This window comes from Sorex araneus, chromosome X (assembly GCF_027595985.1).
Source record: "Sorex araneus isolate mSorAra2 chromosome X, mSorAra2.pri, whole genome shotgun sequence".
Classification (NCBI taxonomy): Eukaryota; Metazoa; Chordata; class Mammalia; order Eulipotyphla; family Soricidae; genus Sorex; species Sorex araneus.
In genome coordinates this window covers 175,041,626-175,060,602 of record NC_073313.1, presented here as the reverse complement: position 1 = coordinate 175,060,602, position 18,977 = coordinate 175,041,626, and the positions used below count along the sequence as shown (strand labels likewise).

Below are 18,977 nucleotides of genomic sequence, written 5' to 3'. Positions count from 1 at the left end.
TGGACATAACAGGTTTTCCAGAGCATCACAGTGAGCGAGAACGTCCATAACACTAATTGGAAATGTCTGAGTTGGCCTGAAGTGTGGTCAGTTCTATTAGGCCAGTGCTCCATGATACAGTTTGATATAAATCTGGAAGTTAGTGAATCCTCTGGAGCATGGAAGAGAACTATCTTTCTCTCTAAATGTCCTCCCACAATGCCCAACTTGTTCTGGTTCAAATTATGTTGCCACTCCTCAGTTTCCACATAATTTCTGAAGAGTAATTTAACCTTTTAATAGTTGGTTTCCACATTTGTATAATGGGGAGATATTTCCATCTCCCCACATGGTGTTAGCACAAAGTACTTGCATAGATACTCAGCCATGGTCATTTTCATCTCCCCTCCCACTCTGATTCCAAGAAGGAGAAAACACTTTTCTGGTTCATTTGGAGGCTGGAGTACCTCAAAGGAGACCTTACCCGTTTTCTGAGGCTCTTGCTGTCGTGCCACGTGTTGGAGGAGCCACTGGAGTACTCACTGCAGGTGCTTGAAAGAGACAGATCACTGCTACTGCAGCTATTTCGGGGACAAAGATGACCAGGGATGACAACCCCTAAGCCATGACACCGCAAAGCAGGGGCTCCTAATTTTGTATTCAGCTGGCATTCCTGTAAAAGCAGGACAGTTTGGAGTTAAGCTTTGCTTTACTTAGGGAACAGTAAATACCAGCTGAATTTCTCAAGGAGTTAGAAGAAATAGAGGCTGGTGATTAGAAGCACTGATTATGGAGTCAGACAGATGAGAGCTTCACATCTTGGCTCTCCTTTTAGCTAACTTGCTGAGGGAAAGTTTATCTTATAGCAACAATTTTATTGTTTAAGGGGACTAGTGAAAATACTGCCTAAGTTATAGAGTCACTGTTAAAGTCATATGACAGATGAATCAGATAGTACAGCATGTGGCTAAGAAATTGCTCAGTTATTATAAGATAATGTCATCAGTGGGAAGAAGTGTCACAGTGGTTGTTTTCTATTTTAGTCAAATATGCTAGCTAAAGACTGAGATCCTCATCAAAACATAATTCTTATGCAAGAAGAGGATGGCGGCAGAGAAGCAGCTTTGACTGTAAGGGCTAATAACATAAGCAATGTCTGGGAATCTAGCAACCTGTACCTCAGGCTCCACAATGTCACAGAATAGGTCTTGAGCAAAGAACACATTTATTTAACTTCCATGGATGCTAATGTCTTTATCTGAAGATGGGGTATAACAATCTTTATTACTCCTACCGCTGCTGTAGTTCTGAGAGCATCATTCTATGTCAGCAACTAAATACTATGACCAGCGGAACACTATAGTTAGGCATCATGCAGTTTGATTTTAAAACAATACAGGATTTCTCATCCCAATTAACTGTCCAATAGTATAGGCTCTCACATAAGACAGACAGAGCTAGAAGCTTGAGATCCCGGTGATTAGAATTGGATTCCAGCAGGTTTGCACAAGAAACATGGGTGAGAGTCTCAGCACATCCTGAAAGTTGCATTACAGGATCTGAGGTAACTGATGAAGCTCTACAAACTGAGAGTTTCAATTAATTTAGACTCCTGACCAGGAGAGAGAAATCTCTCCATTACTGCCTGATTCCAGTCTCCTATCTCTTACAATGCTTTGTCTCGGACTCCTTGACGTGAAACCATCTGTCTTCTTGTCACTTACAGAATGGTAAAACTTCTTACTTATGCAATGTATTCACATTTTATGGGTGTCTTTGGCTCCTGAGTACTTATCACTGTTCTCCAAATGCAATTCAAACTGATGGTGACTAAACATCAGCTTGAGAAAGGAAAATAAAGCAGCCTTAGGAGAGTTTGTTTATGGTAAGCCCTACTGAAGTACAGAGGCCTACGCAATATGCTTTCCAATCAATAACCACAATAGTTAACAATGCTGGATTTTCAATATCAGGCATCTGCCCATCAGAACTTCATTTTGTTTATGTAAGCATTATCTTCAAGTAATCTAAAAATACAAAGAAATTCTTCGACTTGAACCACTCTTGCCCCCTTCACCCTGAAGTGTGGCTCATAATATCACTGGAAACAAAAATTTGACTTAAAATACAGCTATTTTTGCCACATCTATTGACTTTTAACCTTGTTTACTGCTGGAAGCAAATTAATTAAGTAGAGTTCATTCTGTATTTGAACCTATGCCTCCAACCATTGGTCTTATTGCATGAAGCCACCTGGCATCCCTGTTCAGCTATTGTTTGCACCTGAAATGAAACAGGTGTTTCTGATGTTTAACAAACTTTCACAAATATCATATTATGCTCCCTGTCTTCTTGAGTACTTTGCAATTTCTTCATCTCATTCTCTCCTACTAAACAGGGTGGTGCTTTTTAATTTACGATTACCTCTGCTCTGATATATATATATATATGTATATATATATATATGGAGAGAAATATCTTTTTCTTTCTCTCTTTCTCTCTTTCTTTCTTTCTACTATCCAGAAAGACCGTATCTGTGTCCTGTAAGGTAATCCAGACCTAAACCTCTCCAATAACCCTTTTCACACTCTGCACAAGCTTAGGTTATAGCCTCTATTCTAGCTTTTCCCAGGGTACTGAAGATTCTATGTGATTTATTGCTGTCTTTCCAACCTTTCTTTTCCCACCATCCCTGTCACCAGTACACACTATTTTGCAACTCAACCCAATTCTCTGGTCACTTTTAATAAACTGAGATCTTACCCAGACGTTGCCCACGTGTGTCCCTCTTGTACAGATGTCCAGTAAAAATGCTAGAAAACCAGAGGATGTGCTGGAGAAGGGAATCACTTCTGCTTCTCCCTTGACTTTCTCTGGAGATTATCAGATGTGAGAGAGGACACTTCAGGATGTGGGAAAGTCTGTCATTGTCTCAGAAAGACAGCTGTGACTGGTGGTAATTAAGCAGCAAAGGGTTCTCCTAACCACATTTTAAATGCTCTCATGTGGAGTGGAATCACCTGAGATCTTGGCAAATGTAGACTGAGTTCATATTAAGGCGGGACTGGAAATGTGGTGTCTCCCAGGCACTTTGATGCTATTGGTCTGGGAACTGAGCTTTGGGTAGAGGCTCAGGAGGAGTGAAGTTTGCCTCTTAGATGGATAACTTCATAGTTCGTTGTGTCATTTCAGTTTGACATGAGCTGTGGAGAGCAGGAAGAGGGAGGGACCTGAGTCTATGTGTGGGCCAACCTTCTTGGGGAGATGTGTTTTGGGGGAAAGGATGGATACAAAGTTCCTTGAAAATAAAAAGATAGAGCTACTAGAAAGTTCTTCTATCTTCCTCCTATTGTGAACCATCAATGTTGATCTTACTTTGAAAAGAAAACAGAAATCTCTGACATCATGGCTGGTAAGTGAACACCCTGTGGCTACAGTATATTTCACCAATACATAAATCTGATAGGATTGTTGACTTTATTGAATAACTTTTCTGTGGTTGGCAATTAGGAATTTTAAATCCTGTCCCTACCACTTGATAACTGTTTGTGGAAATTATATGACATTCCATGCCTGTTTCTTTGTAAATGGTTATAATGAAAGTGTCTGCCACATAATATTACTGTGAACAGTGAGCTATTCTTCCTTTAATGCAATGCTTTTCTGATAATCTATTATTAGAAAAAGTTTAATGTCCTTATTTCTTATCTCTTCAACTAAAAGGTTTACAGTCTCCCTGATATTTCTGATACTTTATTTCCACTGTTGTCTTTGATGCCTTAAACATAGGAACTGCTCTGTGGAATAGCAACATGTTTCTGCAGACAAATGAAGTGAGTTCCTAGTGAGACATTTCAGTGGAAACATTATTCAGTGATCATTCCCTCTCCTTTTTTAATTTTTATATGGCTACAGTATTATGCCACGGTTTTTAGAAGCTCAAAGACATTTAGTACCACAGATACTATTGTCCCAATATTTATTCTCAATATTTTTAGAGGGATGTATGCTGTACACATTTCATGCAGTGCCAGGAACCAAGCCAGCAGGCCTCAAACAGTTGACTACCATACTACATCCCCATTTAATTTATTTTTTTGTTTTTGCTTTTGGATCCCAAATCCCAGTGATGGCAGTGCTTAGGGTACTCAAGGATCAATCCTGGCAAAGCTTTGGGGACTATACATGGTACCAGGGATTTAAATCAGTCTGTCACTTGTAACACAAACTATTATCCGTTATACTCTTTCTCCACACCCTCTCATTTAATTATTTTTTCTCCCAGAGGAGATACATCCGTGATGCTCAGGAATTACTCCTGCTGGTGCTTGTAGGATCATATGGAATGCTGGAGATAGGACCTGTGGAACATGGCAACAGGTGCCAGAGCTGATAAGATCTTTCCCTGCATAGCAGATAAGACCTGTCCCTGCATAGGGACCCAGTAGAGAGTGTCTGGGCACATTTTACAAGCACCAGGTATCCGGTGTTGAGTCTCATCCCCCAAGAATTGTCACCTAACTGCATTCCTATCTAGACCTAGTTGGGATTGGGCCAGGGAAAGGCAGAGTTGGAAAGGTGATAGGTCAGTAATGCTAAACTTGATGTGACTGGACCATCCTCTTAAGCCGAGACCCTCTATAAAATATGTGTGTATTAGGCAATTAAGTGAGTAGCCACCAGCTGCCTCCCCCATCATCCTTTGCCCTGCATCTGCCCAGACCCCGTGTGCAACATGTCTGGGCACACTGGAAAAAACTGTTCTCCAACAGAACCTGTGTTGATCACATACAAGGTAAACACCGTACCCTTTATACTATATCTATCCCCCGTCTCATTAATTCTTATGACAATGCTTTAAAAACAATCACTGTTCATCATTTTGCCAATGAGATGTAGAGGCATAAAGAAGTTAATAACTTGATTAAGCAAATCAGCTAATATTAGGTCTAATGTCTGCTTAACTCATAGGAACTATGCAATGGCACCAAGGGAAGTCCTTGAGAATATCAGAACCCCTAAACGTGGAAAGAAAACCAGCCATGAGCTGAAGAGATAGCCCAATGGATTAAATTATTTACTTTGAATGCGGAATCTTGGGTTTCAGTCCTTGGTACCTTGTGGTCCACTCATGGCTACCTCATGGCATCAGAGGAATAGCCCAAAACCCTGAGCTGGGAATAGCCCCTGGGCATTACTAGGTGTGTCATAAAATAGCAAAAAGAAAAGAAAGAAAACCAGCTATCTTTCAGAAAAGAGATGAAACTATTAACAAATAATCATTATTAAAATTCCTCTTTATCCAAAACAGTGTATTTGACTTCCACCGCAACATTATCTTAATTATGTGAATTTGACGAGAAAAGAAACACTGTTTATCCTATTCAAAGTGTACTTTTCTTATGGTATAGTTTAGTTTACCACCGTTAATGACTCATAAGGTTTATCTATCATCCTTGCCAATATAAATACAATACAAATTCCACAATTTCAGATTTAAAAACAAGAGGGAGAATGAGAGAGGGGGGCCCATTTACTTTTGATAAAAATTGTTACTCTTAAAATATTCCTGGCTTAAGGCAATATTATGATATATATCTTATAATATCATAATATCTTATAATATTATGATATATAGATCGGAGATCATTAAGGTTTATGAATGTTTAAAATGACAGAATTTCACTCAAATTTATTTCCAATCTAACATCAGAATATTTACCTCTGATATTAAATATCCTATCTCTACTGACAAAATTATACAATACGATAAAATGTCTGTTACCACAAGTGTTCATATATCATTTAAAATCTAGCAGTTCTCAATACATATTTATCTGGCTCTTGTGTTTTTCAAGTTACTTTTTTATGTCAATGAAAGTTAAGTGCCATGTTGGTTAAAGTTTTGCCAAATAAGCACAAAGCAAACCCTAGCTAAAGGAAAAGAATGCATAGCCCATGAATTTTTAAAAGTTCATACATAATATATCATAAAAGTAGGATGAATAATATGGGACACAGGTTTAATAAAAAGCTCCTTGACCATTTCTCAGAGACTTTGAGATATAATCAATACCCAAAAAGGTATCTTGGGGACAACACCAAGATTTATGATATTTTTGCCAAGAGTGACACTTTCTGCTTCCTCTTTCAGCTGGGGGACATGATATTGAATTTCAGAGAACACAAGAAAGGATAGTATTTTTATCTGTCTGACAGCACTTCAAGGATGTGCTTTATGGTTTGCTTGTGACATTGTATTTGATGGAAAGAAAATAACAACTTAAACAAGTGTTCTGAAGGCAACAGGAAGACTCACGTGCATCCTAACATCAGTCCGTGACCGTGTCAGACTTCCGCGTTCTGCCTCTGAAAGCAAATCTCCAGATGAGAGATCTAAGATTCGTGAGTGAAGTTTCTAGTCAAAAACAAGCAGAAACAGTAAATGGTGATGACTAATTGCTTATCTCAAAAATTTGCCTTCAACAATTAATTTTAAAAAATCATTGTCACTTAGGTAACATAGTTACCGCATGGTATGTTTACACATTTGGAGTACAAAGTTCACTACATATCCACCACCACACAGACCCTCTTCCACTGTTGGGCAGCTAGATTTGAAAAATGCTGACATTTCTCTATTGGGAAATGCATATAATAACTCAAAAAGGTTGGCTCAAGTTTATCAAAGGTCCATATGTGTGTATAGCAATCACAATAAAGAACCATCACATTTTTATCATCTATGGGTCTGTGTTGGAAAATAGAGGCAAAAACGAAGTAGATGGAAAATAAGTAGTAGGAAAAAATTAATACCTCAGATCACTTATTGGCTGGTATTAAAATTAACTTTTTATATTCACATTAAGAACAATCACCATATTAACCTTATTATGTTGAGCAGTGTTTAAAATCTGAGCAAATAATTATAAAAGTGACCTTATTTCTCAACAGCATTGATCTTGTGAAATCTTCCCCTGGACACATTTTAACTCAAAGTCATTAATGTCATCTGTTAGGAACAATTAATGTGAATAGAAAATAATTGCATCAGGGATCTGGGGACTTGGAGGATTTTTGTGCATTAATATTCACATGCTATTCGATTATATACCCAATTCTTTATTTCAGCTTTACTTCGGAGGCTTGCTAAACCCAGTACATTCCACTTTATTAATCTTTATACTAATTACTAAGGCTTTCCTGTAGACATTAAATTTGATCTGTTTAATTGCAAATACAATAAAACTTGTGATTTATGTCAAATGTTTCTGCAGGGCTGATGACATTTTTAAGATGGTTCCTATGCCCTGATTTGTCTTGGTTATAACTTCTGTGACTTCAGACACTAAAAAATCGAATCAAGTAAGTAAATAATGTGGCCAAGCATGTCTCCCTCACCTCTGAAATATTTTGCTATTCCTCCAGCTCCCCAGAGAAACCTGGCCGCATACTGAGGTGATCTGGAAACAGCTGAGTTTCTCCAAAGCTCATTAATATTAGGCTAATCAGTGAGCAAAAGGGATCCAGTAGATCACGACTGTAGTAGATCTACTGTGTAGCCAGCAGTGACTATAAACTCTGCTGAGAGGAGTCACATACACTCTATCCCCATATCGTTACCTTCAGGCTAAACTTATATGAGAGATCTCAGTATCTGGCTGACCACTAAGTAAACATTTATCCAGCACTGAGAAAGGGTGAGACTGCAGTGGTTTCCATCTTTCATGGGAGAAAATTCTTTTGTAATCTTTGCTTTTCCTTTTTTCTCTTCTTTTCTTCTCTTTGCTTTTCTGAATTTTATTTTAGGCACTGTGGTTTGGCAACTGTAGGGTTTCATGGACAACACAATCCAACACCACAATTTCCCCCCTCCCCCGAGTGTCCACTTTCCTCTGTGCCATGGACCTCCCAGTCCTAATCAGTTCCTGGTTTCTATTGCCTTTGGATATTTGTTACATCTCCAATTTTGTTTATTTATAGTCTACATATGAGAGAGATCATCTGTGTCTGCCCTTCACTTCTGACTAACTTTCCTCAGCAGGTCCTTCCACATAGCAGCACATTATTTGCTTTCATTTCATCATATATTTTAAATAACTGAGTAGTATTCTGATATGTATCATAGTTACTTTATCCAGTCACTTGTTTTTGGACACTCAGATTCTTTCCCACTTTTGTCAAATGTGAATAGTGCTGCAATGAACATAGGCATGCAAATATCTTTTCGGAATAGATTTTTTTTAGGGTCTTTAGGATTGATGCCCAGAAGTAGAACTACTAGGAATCTCCACTTCTAGTTTCATGAGAAGTGTCCACATTGCTTTCCAAAATTGCTGGACAAGTCAATATTACCACCAGTAGTAAATGAAGGTCCTTTTCCCCTACACCCACTAAAACCGGTTGTTTTTGTTCTTTGTGATGCATGTCAATCTTACTGGTGTGGAATGATATATCACTGCAATTTTGCATTTCCTTGATGATCAGTGATATACAGCATTTGTGATATGCCTTTTGGCCATCTGTATGTCTTCTTTGAGGAACTTTCTATTTTTCTCTCCACACTAGTTTTTGATGAGGTTTGTTGTTTTTCCTTTTAAGTCCTACCATTGCTTTATATATCTTGGATATTGACTCTTTGCAAAGTGTGTGGAGGACAAATATTTCTTCCCAGTCTGTGGGGTGTCTTTTATAATGCTGGTCATGATTTCTTTTGTAGTGCAAAAGCATTTTAATTTGATGTAGTCTCATTTGTTTATCTTTGCCTCTGTTTGCTTGGGCAATGGTGCTGAATCACTGAAAATACCTTTAGCTTCTACCTCAATATAATTTATGGATTCAGGTATGATATTTAGATAGTCATTTTTATTTAACTTTTGTGCATGGTATTCTGGATCATATATCACCAGAGAAATTCACTACTCTACTCTGGCTTCTCTTAGTTCATATATGTGGAGGTATTTTCATAACAAAGGGAACAAATCCCAAACTAGTTAGTTGTCTGTTACTTTGAAAATTTAAATTTTCCCAATAGAACGAAGCTATTAGTCGGTAACTAGAACCGGACTATTATTTCTGTATAGTGTCTTAATCCTTTAATCTCTAAACACAGGATGAGTGTTTAAATCTCAGCAACTGTATCAATATGGGACACTAAATAAGAATACAATCAAAGTGCTAAAGCAATAGTATGGGGGGTAGGGACCTTAGGGTGCATGTAGCTGATCTGTGTCCAATCTCTGGCACCCCATATTGTACCCCGGGCCTTCCAAGAGTGATCCTTGAGCACAAATAATCACTTGAGCACAAGGATTATGTTCTGAGCACCAGTAGGTGTGGACCAGTAACTAAAAAAAGAATCAACAAATAAACCAAAAAAATCCACAACTGATGCTGGTTTTAGTCTAGAAAGACAACAATGTCTTTATATTTTCCCACTATATTTTTCTTCTTTAAAATGAAGTTTTAATAAAATGAAGTTTTAAAGATTGAGAGAATGCCAAACATAATGTAACTTTTGGAGATCTAAGAATACATTTATCAATATACAAACAGTCTAAGGAGTTATGGGAAATGACATTCAATAAAAAAATGATGATTTTGAGTGGTATGTCATGTGATTTTGGAGAAAAGTTCTTAAAGATTAGATATCTGGCTTTTGATTCAGTTCATGGTTATACTTCACTCCTTATCAGATATATGATGTCATCTTTTTGCTTTCTGCATGATTATGTGTGCGCATAAAGCCATTCTCCTAAATGCTATGATGCTTCTGTGGCTTTAATCCAAATGGTCATTTCTCTCCATCGAGAAAAGGTAAGGTCTTGTGGGAAAAGGGACAAATCCCGGGGCAAGCAGCCAGGAGATCATGGTTTCAGTGCTTTCTAAAGAATAGGGTAATAGCTTTTGGGAATATAATCGAACCTCTCTTTCAGATTCTACTCAACCAAGGGAGGAAATGGACAACTTAAATCTACCTCATAGGTAGGGCAAGGCATTGTTTTAGTCAGAGAGATAGTAAATAAGATACTGAGCTGAAATTCATACAGCTTTACACCAGTGGCCATAACACAGTTTGTAGTAATTTATTAACTGCTAAGGTACAAATGAATCATTTGTTTTTTAAAAAAAATGTAATCATCGGCTCAGAGAGATATTACAGCATGTAGGGAACTTGCTTTGATGTGGCCCTCCTGGGTTTGATCCCTGGTACCCCATACAGGTTACAGAGTCAAACTCCTGTAAGTTTGATCCCTGAGCACTAACAGGGGTAATACCTGAGTGCAGAGCCACGAGTAAACCCTGAGCATTGCCAGGTATGCATCCTACTACTGCAACAACAAAAAAGTAATTATTTGTTATTAGATACTAATCTCTAAATCTATAAGACATGTAAAATTATATTGGAGTAGGGCATTTGCCTTGCACATGACCAGGCTGGGTTTGATTCCTCTGCCCCTCTTGGAGAGCCAAGCAAGCTACCGAGAGTATCTCGCCCCCACGGCAGAGCCTGGCAAGCTACCTGTGGAGTACTCAATATGCCAAAAACAGTAACAACAATTCTCACATGGAGATGTTACTGGTGCCTGCTTGAGCAAATCAATGAGCAACGAGATGACAGTTACAGTGAAAGTGAAAAAATCTATGATGGTAAGACTCTTAAGTATGAAAGCAGTACGTAAATATCATTCACATACAATACTCCTAATTTTACCATAAAAGCTCACAAATCCATAGGTGTTACATTTCTTATGTTAAAGAAACTTTATAAAAGGCTTATATTTTCATATAAGTATGTGCATGTATAAGTTATCATAAATAAAATTCTGAGCAAAATACACAAAGACAATAATGCATCACTTTTTAAACTGGTATTGTTATGTTATCCATAGTTCATTCGGGTCACAGTAAAGACTAGGTAGAATGGATACATGGAAAGTTCATTTAGAATCATTGTCAGCAATGCCATAATTGACTGAAGAGTAACATGGACTCTTAAAAGAAACCCACATTGTCAAAAGGCAAATGCACCCTCACATAGCACACGCTTGAATTCCTGTTCCATTTCTAAAGTGAGCAGTTCTGTTATTGCCACATGATCAAGTGCTAAACCTTCTTTACCAACCACATTTCCATGAAATCTAGTCACGCTGCAGTCCACCTATCAGAAGGCATTTTTCTACATTCAAAAGTTCTTGGAGGGATTTAAAGAAGGTCTGGAAAAATTTCTTGGATTTTGCCCACTCACTATTGGTACTTCTAGTTACAGCAACAGTGGCTCTAGTCACTCCCAGGCTTGGTGCTCAGGATTTCTTCTGTTTCCAGCTGTTAACTCCTGCTTTCTTGCTTGCTGGATCCTTTGCACTGACTTTTTTTGTTGTTGTTGTTGCTGCTGTTTTGCTTTGTTTCTGGGCAACACCCACTGATGCTCAGGGGTTACTCCTGCCTCTGCACTCAGGAATCACTACTGGTGGTGCTCAGGGGATCAAACCCTGATGGGGATCAAACCCGGGTTGGCCATGTGTGAGGCAAATACCTTACCTAACTGTACTACTGCTCTTTTCCCTGCACTGACTTCAGAGATTACTTTCGCAGAACTCTAGGGGCCTGCATTCTGAATTAATCTTTTGCAGGAAGAACCTATTACTTTTTCAGTTTAGTTTTGCTTTCAACTTGACCTTTCTCGACTTTGGAGAACTGATTTCAGTCTCTGCTTCTGGAAACTTCTGGGAGGCCTCATTGTGGCTCTTTCAACCCAGCCTAGAGCTGGTGCTGGGTATGTGTGTCATCCGTTTTAATCTCACCTCAGGGAAACACGTCAGGAGTAGGTCAGAGTAAATCTTCTAAGCATCTCCTGCTAATACTAACTTTCTTTGCTTCCTGTCTGTTTCCCTTTCTGCATTAGCCTCTGTTACAGGGATAGAAAACATTAGAGGTGCATTGATAGATATTTAAGAGACTTGGTCTAAATATGGCAGAGAATGAGGCATATAAAGCCAGATGGTGTGTTCTGCTGGCTAGTAAGGCAGATTTCAGTGGTCTGAGTAAGGTTATAAAAGAAAGTTCATGGAAATTCCCTAAAATAGCTTGATGCCTGATTAAAATATAATTTTGGTAGAAGATTTCCTTGCCAAATGCTCATCTCTAAACCCTCCAGTTAACTTATTGACATTTTAGCTTTATAAATTTGTCCTTAAAATTTTGTCATACTCAGAAATGGTATTTTTCCCTTTCCTTTTCTATGCAAAGATCTCATGGCAGACCCTCAGCTCACATTTCACAGGCTGCATTTTGCCCCATTAAGAATTTATTATAAAGCTGAATATTATATAACTGCATATTATATAACGGAGTATTATATAGTCATTTCTTATATTCATATCAATTTAAACCAAGGACAAATTTTTTTGGTCTAAAACTTATGTTTAATTAATTGTGTGATTATTTCCATTTTGGGATACCAAGATAGAACATAATATCTGCTCAAGTTATCCTGCTGATGTCCCACAATCTACCTTTTAGATTCTCTCCTCGAGTCCTCTTAAAAACGATGCCCGTCAAGATTTGTTAACATTTCAGTATCTGAACTTTCTATAGCTATTTTTCTAAGCTATCTACAACAGTCCTTGTTGCAATTATTACGTTCCTCGACAATGTGTAGGCTTGTCTTGCATATCAATCCTTAGGTGCCCTGAGTACATTCTATTTTACTCTGGACGGTGCCCCTGCAGATGACATGGTTCTACATCCTCTTTTCTACTTTTCTGGGATCCAAGGTTACAAACTGCTTCTGAAACAATTATTCCATATCTATATTCAAAACCTTCTGCAAGGGTCACTGCTACCATGACAACCTGATTATCTGCTGCCTAAGGGAGCAGGGTTTGGTTTGGTGACTAGGAGGTTTATATGTGGACTCTTCAGCTTATACTGATAACTAGAATATTCCAAATCTGTGCTGTTTTCTGAAATTCCATTAGTAGTGTCCTGGAGACCTGCAGGCTGAGAACCAATGAGAAGATAGATATGGATGCAAACAGCAGACCTTCCCCTTGGGAGCCTCCACTCTAATTAGTCCAACAGGACACGTTTATGAAACATCTACTATGCACAGTCCTGACTATGAACTCTAAACAGTTCTGAGGAAGCTCATTATCAGATGTATGAGAAGTCCAGACACACAGATACTAGAAATATAATTACTTTGGGTAGTATGTAGGGAGGTGGGGGTGGAGGTTCTCCACAACAGTGCTTAGGGACAAGGCATTGCTTCTAGGGTTATTCTCCCTGACACTGTTGACCTAACTGATCAATGCTTGCACCAAGCAAGTTGGTGTTGCTTGGGGTAGCCAGGGGCTCCCTCGAGGTACTCAGGGATCACAGGGTTAGACCTGCCTGTGTTCTGGGATGATGGGATGCTATGTAGCAACAAGGATCTAATTCAATGCATGTTCAAGGCACAGTTCCAGTCCTTTAAACTATCTCCACAGACCCCACTTAAGGAGTTTTAAGTCAGAGTATGCAAAAACAATCACAGTAGAACAAAGGTGAAATAGGGCAGGATAGGGTCAGAATGCTAACACAATTGTCACAGTTATTCAAGATATTAATCTGAACAAAAAGTGTTCAGGCCACAAGGATTTAATTTCTAAACTCCTAAATCATTTGGTCTCTTTATATAAAACAACAATAAAAGGAATCTGAAATATTGATTGTATAACAACAAAGTGACAGGCTGTTGGGAAACAGGATGTAGGGGTATGGCTTCCAATGCAAATTATTCAAACCTGAGATCCAATTCCTAAGAGTGAGTCACACTAGCTTGCCAATTCTAAGACTCTGAAGCTTTGCTTTTGTTTCCTCTGATCTGAGAAAGGAAATGATTCAGCACAGTCTGAGCCTATTCTGGGATCAAAGAGATAGAAAAGTACCTTGAAATTTCCATTTTTATCACTAATTACTTTAACAGGTACTTTAATAAGTGCTATCCAATTGTCCCTGCTGTTTTGTAAAATTATCTACACTGATTTTACATTTTTAATCAGTCTTTATATTCCAAAAATCTCCTGAATTTCTGAAGATTTTCAGTTTTGAACAAGTGGGGGATATATTTTCCCTCTGGTTTTAGAGATCTAAATAAATTAGGAAAAGCATATACTATGGTGCCCTCTAACATATTGAAAATTGTAAGAGTGGTTACTAGACTCAAGAGTAGTTACTGGACATTTATTAGGAAGCAGTAAATTACCTCCTCCTTTGTGGGGGAAAGGCACACTGAGAAAACCTTTCCCTTCTCTTATTTATGAAACCTCAGTCTACTCTGTGGGAGACGCTTCAGAGAAATTTTTAGAGATAAAGCACTCAAGATAGCCAAAGCTGGGGCTGGAGTAATAGCACAGTGGGTAGGGCATTTGACTTGCATGTGGCCGACCTGGGTTCGATTCCCAGCATCCCATATGGTCCCCAGGGCATATGGGATGTAACCCCTGTGCATCGCTGGGTATGACCCAAAAAGAAAAAAAAAGATAACCAAAGCTAATAAAAGGTATCCCAAGTACTTTTTCAAAAATTCTTTACTTAGTTTGATCAAATTAATTTATACTGTTCAGACAAGATCGAGAACATTCAGGGTGGTATGGCTGTAGATGCAGCCAATCCAGGTTCAATTCCTCCGTCCCTGTCGGAGAGCCCAACAAGCTACCAAGAGTATTTTGCCTGAATGGTAGAGCCTGGAAAGCTACCTGTGGCATATTTGATATGCCAAAAAACAATAACAAGTCTCACAATGAAGGCGTTACTGGTGCCTGCTTGAGCAAATCAATGAGCACTGGGATGACAGTGACAATTTATACTGTACTCTTAGTAAGTCATTTCTAACATATTGTGTGATACCTTCATTCTTATACCCAAAGATATTCTTTTGCTTATTTAAAACATCCTTTCTCTTTTTTCCTCTTATTACTATGGTCATTGTTGTTACACTGACCATTGTTATTACATTGTTATTACACTGGCAATATAAGCACTGATGACATTCCTTCCTTCCTTTTTTTTTTTTTGCTTTTTAGGTCACACCCAGAGATGTATAGGGGTTACTCCTGGCTCTGCACTCAGGAGTTACTCCTGGAGGTGCTGGGGGACCATATGGAATTCTGGCAATTGTACCCGAGTTGGCCATGTGCAAGCAAGACAAACGCACTACCTGCTGTGCTATCACTCCAGCCCCGACATTCCTTCTTTAAATTCCATATTTTTTTGTTTTGTTTTGTTTTGTTTTAGGCCACACCTGGCTGTGCTCAGGGCTTACTACTGGAATCTTTGCTCTCTACTCAGGGTTTCCTCCTGGCAGGCTCAGAGGATTACACAGTGGTGCAGGGTATCAAGCTTTGGTCTGCTATGTGCAAGGCAATTGCCATACCTGCCGTACTATCTCTCTGGCCAATTTGAATTCCACAATCTTTCAAGGGAAATACAACTTTGTTTATAAACTTGTATCTAACAAGAACAACAACAAACCCTAAGGAGAAAGACAACACTTATAACATGCTCTATGTTAGGTACTGTGGTAAGTATATTGTTTTTTCTTGTGTTTCTTCTTTTTGCTTTTGGGCCACTCCTGGCTATACACAGACCTAAGTGGCAGAGCTTGGGATTATCCATTCTGCTGGGATCTAACTCCTACCTGCACAGAAGTCAAGCACACTTGCTCTTTGAACTATCCCTAAGCCTCGCCGTTATGTTATTCTTATTTAATCTTTGCCATTCTTCAGATTAGAAAACTAAGTAACAGGAAGAGTTTTTCAATTCAGAGTTCTGACCCTGAACAGACTTTGGGGATGCCCCATAGTACATCATATTCTTTTCCATAAAGTTGTTATGTCCAGGTTATAGTGAAGAACACAGTGTCTGCCACCAAGATGCTTATGGGAAGAAAAACCAGCTAACACCAATATCCTGTGCCATGTAGACCTCAGCAGGGCATCTGGAAGGACTATTTCACAGGAAGCATTAATTAGATTGAGATTTTATGAACAAGAAATGATTACTCAGGAGAGAGAGAGAGCCAAGAAAGGAAAAATTTTAAATTTTAAAAAGGATCTTCTGGGCAGAGACAAAAAAGGAAGTGTGATATTTGTCTGCAAATAGTTCATCAGAGAAGAAAAGAGGGAAGAGTCTCAGCAATAAGGAACTTGTGGCAGTGAATACATTTCAGGCTAGGATTCATAACTATGTAAAATACTTGCTCTATAATTCTTGTTTGCCTTCCCTACCCCATGTATTCCCTTTTCTACTATGAACTTGGCTATGAGCCTCCATTCTATGTCAACAAAGAAAGGTCTAGAAGAAGAGAGTACAGAGAGGGAATCACTGAAGAGTCTGTGCATATACATACCGCATCCACCCCTTTTCAGTAAATTTCTAGCTTGAAGTGGTGGTAGGGACTGCAGTCTTGGATCAGAGCACATGTTCACTGTGTGATAGAACTATGTGGATAGCTGCCAGCATTCCAAATAACTCTAATCATTTTCCAGAAAACAAAGAGTGATTTCCATACAGAACATTGTTGCTAATAACCAGACCTGAGCCTAGCTCCATTCTTACAATGACACAATAACAATTTTGCTAAGCTGTGGAAGAAACAATGCCTTGTCAGTGTTTGGAGAACCAAGAAGTCATATAGAATCTCTGAGACAATGAACGCCTTCACACACAACTTAACAATTCAAAAAGAAAGCTGAGAATAAAGAAAATGCAGAAATTAGGGTATTACATAATTATCAGGCAAAAGGCTTCAAGATTCTCACTCCTAGCTGCCCTGCGTGAGTCAGCATAAGAACTAGACCAGAGTATTGATGAAAATGACTTCTGTGATGTCATTTTCTTCATCTGTATTTTACAGCCTTGGTTTTACTAGGACAAAAGTAAAATGCTGAATTTCCACACATTTTATAACTTTTGTGAAAACATCGCATGAGTGCAATTTCTGGCTGGATGCTCAGTGAAGGTCCATCATATCACCTCCCTAGATAGTTATAATAAACTATACATTATCAGGGTTTCAGATTTATTACTTCATTTTGTTTTATAAGCTTTGTTACTACAGATATGTATCACAGTTTCTCTGTAACTTTATCCCTATAGTAGTTTTTAAATCCACTGTTACTTTACCCCATGGTAAGGAGTGCCTCACAGTATTACAAACAAGCAGTTGAAAATTGTTATTTATGTGGCTTCCTAATAGCAATTTGAAATATAGGGCATAAAATTACTAGCTTACAATATTGTTCAATATTAACAGTGGGAAGGGTAATATGTAAAACAGACATTAAAGGATTAGTAGTAAAATACATTTCACCAAACAGAATCATTTCTTGGCAAATGGCAGTTTTCAGCTATTATGTAGGATTTATCAAGTCAAGTGGATTTATTTTTACTTTTCTATTACTTTGATAGATATATTCCATATTTAAATTTCAAAATTTTTTCAGGCATATCAGGACAGGTTGCTGAAAAACAGAATCTATGATTGAAATGACAAGATTCCCAAGTCAAATTTCTCCTCAGTTTCCCCTGCAAATCTTGTAGTAAGATAACTGAAGACTCAATTTTAGCATACAAGAGAGCAGTACAGCAGATAGAGTATTAAAAACAGTTCGTATGACAGATTAGGGACTTACAACTGTGTCAAAAAATCAGTAAAATGGCATATTTTCCACTAGACATAAGACATTGTTTCCACTGTATTTTTTTGCTTCAAACTCTACAGGCACAAAATGCTTTGTCCTAATCAAGCATGTTTCATAAACACTATGAATTTGTGAAGTAGGCACTAAGAAAAAAAATTGGGAAATATTCCTAATCTCCTAGGGTGGAAATTGTAAAGTATTAATTAAGTATTTGATGCATAAAAACAAATAACATAATCTCTCTATTTTCTTTTGAGACAGTCACTGGTTATTGTAATTCTAAAATTATCCTGTCTCTTCAAATCCCTAAAGATTTATTAATTTTAATAAATTGCTCTAAGGGAAATTTTCTATAAAGACACAAAGCAATATTTGAGCTTCTTTTCATTTTATATCATGGGCAGCATTTCCAAACTCAGAATACAGAAAGAGTTCTTATTTTCAAAGGAATTGGGTATGGATCTATAAATAACCATTACAAAGAAATAAGCACTATACAGTAAAGAAACTGTCTACAGAATCATTTTACAAACTAATGGGCAAATCCAAATTCCTAAAAAATAATTATCATTGTAAATTAAGGGTCTTCTTTGAGCAAGTGTTAATACTAAGCTGGTCTTAAAGAAAAAAAAATATATTTTTTCTTAGTTCTAGAAGTTGAACACTGATGAGTGGTAGGTGTGGTATTGGAATTGTGTGCATGAGAAACCATTGTTAACAGTGTTGTAAACCACATAATATCAGTAAAAAAATTCTGTAACAAGTATATGAATTGAAGACTACAATTTTTTCTCTCCAAATGCTTAATGTTAATAATTTAGGGGAATCAAACATTTATTATATATAAATAGCTACTTTTTCTGTCATTTGTTTACTTGAGAAAATGGTCCTATTTCTTATTTAAAAACTTTTATTGTCGTTTGTAAGTAACATGGTTACCATAGCACTGTAGCACTGTCCTCCTGTTGTTCATCGATTTGCTCGAGCAGGCACCAGTAACGTCTCCACTGTGAGACTTGTTGTTACTGTTTTTGGCATATAGAATACACCACAGGTAGCTGGCCAGTGTCTGTCATGCAAGCAGGATACTCTCAGGAGCTGTCCAGGATCTCCGAGAGGGAAGGAGGAATAGAACCCGGTTATGTTTTGATGTACAAAGTTCCTGTATCTTATGTTCATTTCATAAGCACTTATCTATTGATCTAAAACCATGGAATGAGTTGCCCTTTAACTTGATTGCATCAAAGTACAGTCATTGTGTAAAATGAGAACTATTATTCCAAAAGTCAGTCATTGTGTTATAAAAGCTGT

The 18,977-nt window shown here is 37.9% G+C and overlaps 1 protein-coding gene across 1 annotated transcript in view; it reads right to left on the bottom strand.

Moving 5' to 3' along the window:
- NCKAP5 (NCK associated protein 5) overlaps positions 1-18,977 on the bottom strand; it is a 1,232,229-nt gene that overhangs the window by 202,250 nt on the left and 1,011,002 nt on the right. The window contains exons 11-12 of the mRNA XM_055122815.1: positions 6,299-6,397; positions 464-652 (exon numbers count right to left, since the gene is read on the bottom strand). Coding sequence (XP_054978790.1) covers positions 464-652; positions 6,299-6,397 — 288 coding nt within the window. The remainder of the gene's footprint in view (positions 1-463; positions 653-6,298; positions 6,398-18,977) is intronic.